The 10,251-nt window shown below is 42.1% G+C and overlaps 1 protein-coding gene across 1 annotated transcript in view; it reads left to right on the top strand.

Annotated features, from left to right (window-relative positions):
* Positions 1–10,251, top strand: part of SLC7A11 (solute carrier family 7 (anionic amino acid transporter light chain, xc- system), member 11) — a 59,817-nt gene that overhangs the window by 11,875 nt on the left and 37,691 nt on the right. Inside the window, exons 4-6 of the mRNA XM_009892169.1 lie at positions 2,613–2,738; positions 5,063–5,162; positions 8,254–8,298. Of these exons, the coding sequence (XP_009890471.1) occupies positions 2,613–2,738; positions 5,063–5,162; positions 8,254–8,298 (271 nt within the window). The remainder of the gene's footprint in view (positions 1–2,612; positions 2,739–5,062; positions 5,163–8,253; positions 8,299–10,251) is intronic.

Raw genomic sequence — 10,251 nt, 5'->3', positions numbered from 1 at the left:
AAGGCAACTCATCTCATCTGAGATAGGCATCTGAAAGAGGTGTTATGATTCATCCTCTGGAGGTAACAGCCTCTTCGTTGAGGATGCAGCCAGACTACATGCCTGACTTTCAGTTAGCAAAGTTAGAGATGAGTCCTCCTTTCACTGTCCTTTTGTCTGGGGAGTTGCTGCTTCCTTCTGATCTTTGCTGTGATCCTGTATCAAAGCATCTGCAATCAGTTTCTTGAAGTATCTTCACAAGGCCACATCCATAGAAGAGAGGTGTTGAATAATGACCGCAGTCCCAAGATATAATTTCCTTCTTGAATCCTGGCGCAGTTGTCATATTCTTTTCCTGTTCTTTAGCAGCTTTCTTCATGACTCCTCTTCTCTGTTGCCTTTCACTATCCAGTTGCCAACACAACCAGTGTGGTGCTGATATGTGACAGCAGGATATAAGCCCCCAACATAAGCAGGACGTGGACCTGTTGGATCAAGTCCAGAGGAGGGCCATGAAGATGATCAGAGGGCTGGAGCACCTCTCCTATGAATAATACTTTTCCCTGTCTTTTTCTTGTGGCCTGGTCCCTGCCTGAGCTTTGTCTTCCGGGAAACAAAAGTACAATATCCTCAAATTTCTAGGACATTTGAAATAAGTTAGTGCATGTTTATGGCACTAGATTTTCTTTATAAATTATAAGCCGTTGGTCAAACGAACATTTTAAATATATTTTGCTTAAATGACAGTTGTTAACCTTCCTGGTAATCGAGCCCTGGGCAAAGAGGCAGAGGCACTCAATCAGTGCGAATATTCAGCAGCAATCTAAAGGGATCTTTCAACATTTAAATAAGTGAAGATACGTCAGGGTAGTAGTGAGACAATAGAGTAATGAATCAGGCCCCTGGGTTTTTCTGGTTCCTGCCAAGTATAGGTATACACGGAAGTAATAAAGCAAGAAAATAAGTATTTGGATCTTAAGCGATGTTTTGCAGAAGACCAAGTGATTGCTTTGTGACTCAGAAAAGTCTCAGTTCTGAAATATGGTGAAAAACAGAACTGGAAAAACATTTTAACCTTTAAGATCTTTTTCTGGGGGAAAAATTCACATTAAGCGATGTTTGTGAGTTTATATTGACTTTGGTAAATTGTTCATTTGAAGAGTGGGGCCCTCTCCCAAATAAAAATTCAAGAAAATACTTTTAATATTTTTTTCTGGAATTTTTATTTTGTTAAAGATATCTAAGAAATACATTGGCATGCAGATTACTTGGAATTTTCTCCCTTTTCCATTAAACCAAAACTGCTTTTGGTTTAAACTAGGAAGAATTTTTATGATATATTCTTTGGCCTTACTGGTGAACAGAATCTGTATAAAAGACTTGGGATAAATCAGTGGGTTTTGCTGCCAGAAAGCTTGTACCATGCCAGATTTCCAACGCTAGCTCATACAAACTAGCTCCTGGACTCTGGCAGGAGATAGCAACTTGTGGTTTTATGCATCCCGAGATGTGTGATATGGCTGGTGATACAGACAAACCGGTGCTCTTGAAGTTTGTGCTCTTGAGTTTGAAGTATGGGAGGACTGCGATGAGGAGCTAATTCCTTAGCTCCCTACAATGGCGAGAAAGAGAAGATGAGTGAGCAGGCTTGTTGGACCACCTTCGCCTTTCCCTGCAGCAGAGGGGGAAAGAGACTTTTTATCTAGTGAAATGACTCACATTTTCTGTTCTTTAGGTAAACGTGCGGGGCTTTTAATATCTAAACTCCTTTATTGATACTGTTTTGCCAGGATAATTGTTTAAATAAGCTAGAATAACTGGCACTCGAATGATAAGACCTACTGTCCCGTCAGTCAGTGCTGGAGGCCAGAAGATGCCCTCCCTGACCCAGAAGGACATGTGAGCTGAGCAGGCAGGACGTAAAACCCCTTCTCACTTATCTCTTTATGTGTTGGTGAGGAGCAGACCCGGGATTTGCTTTCAGGAAGTAAAAGGTCTCTGTTTCTTCACCAATTCCCAGCAAGGATGGGCACGTTGCTTGCCCTCTGGCCCTCCTGCATCTCTGCTGGTGTGGCATTAAGGGAGGAGGAAGACTGGAAAAAGGGAGTTGGGGGTAAATAAGGCAGTGGGTGACAAATTTATGTGGGGCCTAACTGGGGATGAGAAAATTTAATATGATTATATTAATTGTTACCGTTTTCTGAAAATGCAAATTTCTACTCAAACCGGCACTGATATGGAAACCCAGAGTGACAAGGGTTGCGCAATTAAATTCTTCCATTTCTTTCATCCAAGGCAGTGTCCTGCCAGCCCATTGTCTACCAACAGCTAATGATTCTGGGTAAACGAAGCTGTAATTTGCTGCAGAGTGAGCCAGGCAGAGAACAGGGAGACGGATGGGCCGCGCAGTGGGTCAGACAGAGGGGCTCAGCTCCAGCGTTTCAGGCGGTGTCTGGAAGGGGAATGTGAAAAGTTCCCTCTTCTCCAACAGCAGCTGGAGAAGGTTACCTGGGTATATTTCCTTTAATGCATCAGGATCTATTGTGTGTGCGGCCACTCTGCTGGCGGAAGAGTTTTGTGGCAATTTCAGTGCCATGAGTATTTCTTTCTGACTTTTCTTTTTCCCCTTGCAGCGCTGGTGATGGTCCTGAATAGCACGAGTGTCAGCTGGAGCGCCCGCATTCAGATTTTCCTTACCTTTTGCAAGCTTGTAGCAATTCTGATAATTATAGTCCCTGGAGTTATCCAGCTAATTAAAGGTATGAAATGAAAAGTAAATGCTTTTAAAGTGCTTTTATCTTCACCCTCCCAAGTCTTTCCCCACCTGCCTCTGTGAAATAATGCTTATAGCAGCAAAAAGATCTCTTAATTAGTATGCGCTTGTTTAACTGAAGCTCTGTACTGTCATGTAATTGATTAGAAGTGGAACTACACTGGGATGAACTGGTATTTCCTTCAGCATGCCAATGAGTCTATTCAGATCAGAATCGGTTTTCAAATGAGCGATGTGATTGCTCTTCTCTGTAATTTGCCTTTGGGGTGAACTTTGCAGAGGGGGTTGTGCTGATAGATGGACGTACCCCTCCCCACAGCACGTGTCGGTCTCCTTTAGCTGGGCTAGCGCCTAGTCCTCTTCGGTACTGGGTATGTGGTGGAGGAGAGGGCTGAGAATTGGGGAATAAATGAAAGAAACAGTATCATGGATGCTGTTCTACTGCTTTAGTGCATGCCTGTCTCCTTTAGCTGGGCTAGTGCCTAGTCTTGTTCGGTATTAGCTATGTGGTGGTGGTAAAGGCTCAAAATTGGGGAACATATGAAAGAAACAGTAGCATGGATGCTGTTCTACCGCTTTGGTGATGTAAGTTGCGAAGTCAGAAATGCCGTACTGGCAAGAGAAACTGTAGTCAGCTATTGCTTTCATGGGCTTCCTGCCTGCAAGGACTGGATGCTTAAGTTGCATGCATGCTTCCAAGTGAAAAACTAAAGCATACAGCTAGAGGCAGTAGTCTTGGGGGTAACCCAAGCATAGGAAAGGAGAGCAGAAGTGTTTGGAAGGCCAGAATTACTACTGTACTGACTTCATCAATGTTGCCGCACAAGCAAGTTGTCCTCCCCAGCAGGGACATGGCTCCTCAGGCCTTTCCTTGGCGCTCTGGAGGTCATTTGGGTAAAGTCATGCTGGCAGAGAAACTCTTTTCACTGACATACGCTCAGCCACCTGAAGAGGCTTTTCCATTACAGCCCCATCAGCAGCGGGGGTGAGATGGTGACAAGCCCCAGCTCGCTCTCCTCACAGTCACGCCAGACAGTAACTGCACAAAGCACGAGGAGCCATTCAGCGCAGAGGGTCAGGACGGGGCGCACTTGATAATGAATTGCTGGCAGATTTTATCTAACAAAAATTATCACAGTGGTCGGCTCAGTCCCTGGCGATGCTCTTTTATGATGCTTCACAAGGCCTCCCATCTGAGTCACCAGCACCGTACTGGGCTCTGCGGTGAGCTCAGCTTCTCAGGGACAGGCTGTGGTTAGCAATAGACTCTGCAATAAAAGTTTTTCCTGTGTAGCGCTCTGCTGATTCACTATTTCTGTTTTCATGTTTTTCACTTCCCTTCTGGCAGTTGGAATGCCTCTTCCCTCCCCTCCTTTTATGTGCAAAGTTTCTCTCTGTTCCCATTCGCCCCGTTTTTCCCAGACCTTTGGAGCAGGCCAGACCCAGCTTTGGATGGGGTTTGCTGCCCTTAAGTAGCTCAAATAGTGTCCCTGATTTCCCACTGGGACCTTCCTCTGGCCACAGCTTGTCCCTTACCCAAAAAGCCCCTGCTTCAGTGGGAACTTGACTGAGGGCTCGGTAAAAACCGAGTTAAGGGTAGAGGATTTGACCCACTGATAATTAAATCTGAATAAATTCTGCTTCTTGCTGCTCCTTTTCTGTGGAGTACCATAGCTTCTCAGGAAATTTGGGATATTTTAGGGAGGTCTTACGAACCATAGAATACCTTGTAAATGAGTAAGAGCGTAACACAACTCTTGCATGTTTGTATTTCTAGATCTCTCTCTATATATAATTTTCACTTAGTGTAATATTAATACAGTACTGACTGTAGTGTGGTAGGGAGTTACTAAATTTTTTCAGTGGAAGAAATATTTAAAGTATTGGGTTTGTTTACCTTGAAAATGTTGCCGGTGAGTGAAATTCTAGCAATGCTCCTTCTGATTAAAACGTTAAACAAGTGAAATTTTCCACAGCAAAAACTACTGAGCTCATTCTGCTCCTTCATGTTGAGGTAAGTCACTGCTGAGGATGACAGTGCAGCAAGCGTCATAAAGCTCAGAATGCTCTGAAAAAAACCTAATAGGTCAAATTCTGCAATTGCATGACTAGGAACGCCACAAAAGCTTTTACAATTGCTGGCAGATTACTGCTGCAAGGGTTGGGTCAGAAATTAAGGTGAAGGGCAGAACTTGAAGTCAGCGAACTGTTGGGTGATTAAATGTTCCATGGTGTGATATATTTATTTGTTTTAAAGTAGTAGGTGACCAAAGAACTTATTTTTCAATATTGCTTTTGTTGATGTTGCAGGAGAAACACAACACTTTAAAAATGCCTTTGCGGGGAATGATGCCAGCGTTATGGGATTGCCACTCGCTTTCTATTCAGGAATGTACGCCTATTCAGGCTGGTAAGTTGACACCTATAAGTATTTGTCCTGAAAACAAACACTAATGTGTTCTAACAAAGACATTTATTTATATGAAGAAATGAGTAGCTTGTTCGACATCTTTTGCCAAACTACATCGTGTAGTAAGGGTAGATCCTCACCACTGTTCCGTATGCTCAGTAGTTAATCTGCAAGTAACTCTACAAAGGAAAGATTTTTCTTCTCCAGTGTACGACAGGTAAACACTCGCTGAACACTGAAAAAATCAGACTTTTCTTTCTGTTGTTAAGACTAGAAATAAAGGCAACAGGAAAGGAATGTTCCTATTTTTTCATTAGGTGTTTTGATAAAAGGGATAATGAAGCTTTAATTTTTGTTGAACAAGTCAATAATTGCATGAAAAACAACTGTAGGAACTGTTACAAAGTTGTGTGGACCTCAGCCTTTGCTTTGTAAAAGCTGTATTTGAAGAGTAAGAAGTAAACCACACTGACATCAGTAAAGACCACAAAACAAGGTAAAAATAACCAGATTCTTATGCCTCTTGCTCTGAGGGATTTGGACCTCACTTAACAAGAAGTGCAACTGGCTTCCACAGAAGTCAGGTGCTATTGACTGTGAGCAAAAGTGTGAGAATCTGCCTTCAAGTATCCCGCTCAGAACTTTCTTTCAACTTCGTTCCCCCTCACCCCCCCACCAAAGTACGCAGCAGCTGGTTTGAAAGGTGCCGCCGCTCTTCGAATCTGCCTCACGATTTATTCCTCCTTAGCGAGGGCTCCACATTGCACAGCGCCAACGTGCTCTTGCAGCAGCGGCGTGGGGGCACAAAAAGAAAAGACTACAAATGCACAGAGTGGGCTTATTTTGAGATAGCTTTGTCTGCAGGTCTTCCCTTTCCATAGCCTCACAGACAGCCAGGTTCTTTGCCTCGAACAAAAGGCGAGGGCTTGAGAGATAAGGGGTTTATTTATTTAATTCGGAGCGACAATGGGTTCTCTGCCTGTCTGTAACTCCCTGGTTGCAGGAGCATTATAAACATTGACACTGAAGAACTGAACGGAACTTTTCTATTAAATGGTGTGGGGGGGAAAACCCAAGAGAGTCCAAAGCCTTTATCTGTGATAGATATATAAGAAAAAAAGCCTGGCATTTGGAAGCCTCAAAGAAATTGAACTCATTATGTGGACAGTCTCTACCTTCTTCCCTCTCTCATATAACTGCCTCTGTCTCTCATGTCCACACGTGATGGTTTCTCACTTTGAAAGTATTAACCTAACTGTACGGTTTTGTATGAAGGCAATTTTAAAAACTCTTTAATATTATTCATCACCGAGGCAGAGTTTGTTTACTGTAAAATGCTACATCAAAAATACTGTTATTCTGTTGCTTCTTTCCCATTTCTTTCCATTTTCATGTTCCAAACCCCTACAATAAAAATCATCTCACTTTTTCCTTTACACCTTCTGACTTTTATTTCAAGGTCCTTATTTGCCACTTATAAAAGAAATTAGCAGGAAAAGACCTAATTTGGCTAGTGGTTCTTCCCACCCGCCTATTTGTCTCTGTCACCAGCTCAAATTGATTGCCTCGGAGCACAGAAGAGCAGACCATTAAGTGGAGTGTCAATACCCTTGCGCTATCAGTTTCGTGGGGCTAAATCAATCCAATAAGGTGAATGTGAAGGAGTGTTACAAGTGTTGGTGCTACGTCCCAGGATGCAGGCAGAATTTTATGCATAGCCTATGAGACTATTCACCTTTAATGATACAGCTTTAAAGGACAAAACGATGGTAGTATCCTTTATATGTGTGGGTTCATTCTGCAAAGAGTAAGTGGAGACTATTGGGTGTATAAAATGCTGGATGAAAGAGGAAAAGTAGAGAAAAGAATGCAAGGAAGCATGCCTTCGCATCAATAAAAGGACTGATGCAGGGCTGTCAAATTACTTCTCTCTGGAAGTAGGACTAAGACGAGAAAGAAGTAGCTGAACGTCTTACTTGGCAGAAGCCGTCTCTCCTTTGAACTATCCCAGTCTCTTCTTTTGTGCTCTGCGCGCTAGCACGTTTAGAAACAAGCGGTGAGGTGGTTGTGTGAGATGGCAAATCTAGTTTTACAGAATTTCATGCTGGGTCACAAAATAACATTTTTTAAAACCGTGAGCCAGCGCTAACTTCTTCTGCTAACCCAGATCTGGTCCAAGGCTTGTGACGGAGAAGAGTTCCCAGACTTTCTGCCAGATCAGGTACCATTTGGTTGTTCACTGCAGCGCTGTTGGGTCGGATAACATTTGCCTTCCTGTATAAAAGTAGAAAGCCAGCTTAAGCACTGTATTGACTGCTCTGTTTAATTAGCTGGGATGTGACTTTGTGCCCGTATCTGAGCCAGGCACATCTGTGTGATCCAGCAATACACAGACTTAGTGCTAATAAACGCAGAACAGAGGGTTCAGTGACCTTGAGGCTTTACAGTTGCTTTGTATGCAGGGCTGTGCCCGGTGAGTAGTTCCGATGAATTCCCATACGTAGCAGTCTCTTGCACGTTGCTGGAATACGACCGGAGCGCAACCTGTACTGGAGGTTGTGCAAGAGCATGCAGGATTAGCAGCCTGGGTTTGCGATCGTATATGACACACTAGTGTCAAAATCCGGGTTTTAGGACGGGTTTTTTTGAGGCTTCATTTATTTTTATTGTTAAGAAGTCCTTGCTGAGTACCCTGATGAGAATTTTTTTGCCGATATAGCCTGAAGTTGTAAAAGGCTACAGCCACAAATGGAATATGAGGCTTGAGGGTGCGCTTGCGTTTGTGTATAGAATTAGGGTAAACCATAACTTGCCTTGTATGCCGGGGGGGGTGGGAAATGTAATTCCACACAGGCATTTTGTAGCTTTTTTCTTTTTTCTGCTTTGCACTCTTTTCTGAGAATTCCCTTCCTAAGTGTGGGGATGAGGGAAGATTAAATCTCGCACTTTCCTTAACCCAAACATGAGTCTGTGAAGTCTACTATAATCAACAGCAGCGCTTAACTAAAATAATCTTCTTGATTCTTTGGGAAAGAAATACAGAATCAAAATCTACCGAGCCCTCGTAACACATTTTATAACTCTCTTCTAGGTTTTACCTCAATTTCGTTACTGAAGAAGTGGAAAACCCTGAGAAGTATGTACCTATTATTTTTCTTGACTTCTGAAAAATAGTTGTAAAATTTAAAATGCTATAAAAGTAGTGATCTTCAGAAATTCTGCATGCTGGTCAAGTTGCTGGCTTTCCAGCAGATCTGGTAGTTATTGGAATTGCAACTGCTTGAAGATTTGCTATTTTTGGCCTGTCATGACCTTGTTATGTATTCTGCTTTTATGTGCCCGGAAAGCAGAAAAGTAAGTAGATCTCCAGGGCTCTGACTCTCCCCCTCAGGATACAAGTAACTATCAGTGCGCTCCTTTCAGTGGAAGTTACTGGTATCCTGTCAGGGAAATCTTGCCCAAGAAACTTATCCGCTGCAATATTTGGCAGTTTTTCTATGTTTAAATATTAATCAAATACTTAGTTCTACTTGTTTTAGATGTCTCAGGGTTGCAGGATCTTGAATACACATAGCACAGCATCCGATCCAATTAAGCCAAACAGGGGATATTGGTGGGAGTCTGTTTCAAACCAGAGATGAAAACTCTCACAGTGCCTGTCTGTAAAATATGGAAAGAAAAGCTGTCCTGTTAGGGAGAGAGTTTGATTTGGCAGATCTATTTTGCTTGATAAGTTTCAGTGCATGCGGCCAGTAATGAAACAATATTAACCTTTTCTAAAAATTAAAGAAAATATGCCCTGTCAAATCAAATTGTGGTCTTTGGGGAAGCTAACAATTTACGTGATTAAAAATTAATGGGTAGATATCATTTCTTTTGGTTTTTAAAATATGATACCTGGCTGGGTACCAGATAACTTCCTGTACCAAAGACCCCCAGCGCTGTACACTCAGAGAACATGAAGCTACATATTTGAGATATGTAGAAAAAGAAAAAAAAAAAAAGAAAACCAGCCATCAATGGGGAGCATGCAGAAGGTTTTTAGCTGGTTTCTTCAAAGTCTGAACCAAGCCTGGGGAGGTGTTTGGTATTTTCTTCAGAGATCTGAAAATAATTATTAAAAAATTGATGATAAAATGTGAGGGTGGCAGAGAGACTGGCAAATTTCCCTTGTTTCAATGTTTTTGAGGGGTCTTGGGTGTTAACAGGCTCTTTAATATAATCAGGATATGTATACCGAGGAATGTACAACTGGAAGTTGAAACCAGACAAATGCAGGTAGAAAATACAGCATTAATATTTAACAAGGTGGTTGACGAATCGTTAGCAGGGAGACCTACATAAAGCTGGGTTTTTCATTGGTAGTCTTCATCTCAGATGGGACACCTTTTTATGAGCTGTGCTTTAGTAAAACACGAGTCATTTGGCTCGGCGGAGAGCAGCTGGCTAACGCGTCCCAGGCCTGGGATATGCAGGAATTCAGGCTGGATGATCTAGTAGTAAATCTGGGGTTAACTACCAAGGATCTGTGTGCTTCATGAAGTCAGCGAAGGCAGACATTTAAAAAAAAAAAAACCAAAACAAATCCAAAACACTTTTTTATTTTTACTTTTGAAAAATCATTGTATGGCAGACTGACTTGAAAAGAAATACGAAACTGAATAAAGAAGTGAAGTGATTGTGGTCCAAGACTTGTCCTGCTTCAGGAAATTTTGGGGATGGGTTAGGAGCCAGAGTCTTGGTGATATGATCAAAAGCATTTGCTAGAAGCAATGTAATTTTTAAATTATCATGTGGTTGCCATCAATACTGTGTGATGCTTTTTGACATGCACATGCCTACCACCCTTTGCGACTTTTTATACACTTATGTTTCTCTGCAGTCCTCTTAACTGTATGGTGATTAACTGAAATTATTGGTAATTTTCATTACAGATATTTTGGTTTATGTTGACTCTTTTTTTTCTTGCGGTCTTATTCAGAGGAGTGCATATTTTTGAACATGTTGCCCTCTGCTGTGTAGGACAGAAAGTCATAGTTCCTTTTTTTTTTTTTTTTAAACACTCTTTTAGGGAGGGGGTATACGGGCT

Source organism: Charadrius vociferus, unplaced genomic scaffold (genome assembly GCF_000708025.1).
Source record: "Charadrius vociferus isolate BGI_N301 unplaced genomic scaffold, ASM70802v2 scaffold199, whole genome shotgun sequence".
NCBI lineage: Eukaryota > Metazoa > Chordata > Aves > Charadriiformes > Charadriidae > Charadrius > Charadrius vociferus.
This window is presented reverse-complemented; position numbering and strand designations above follow the sequence as displayed.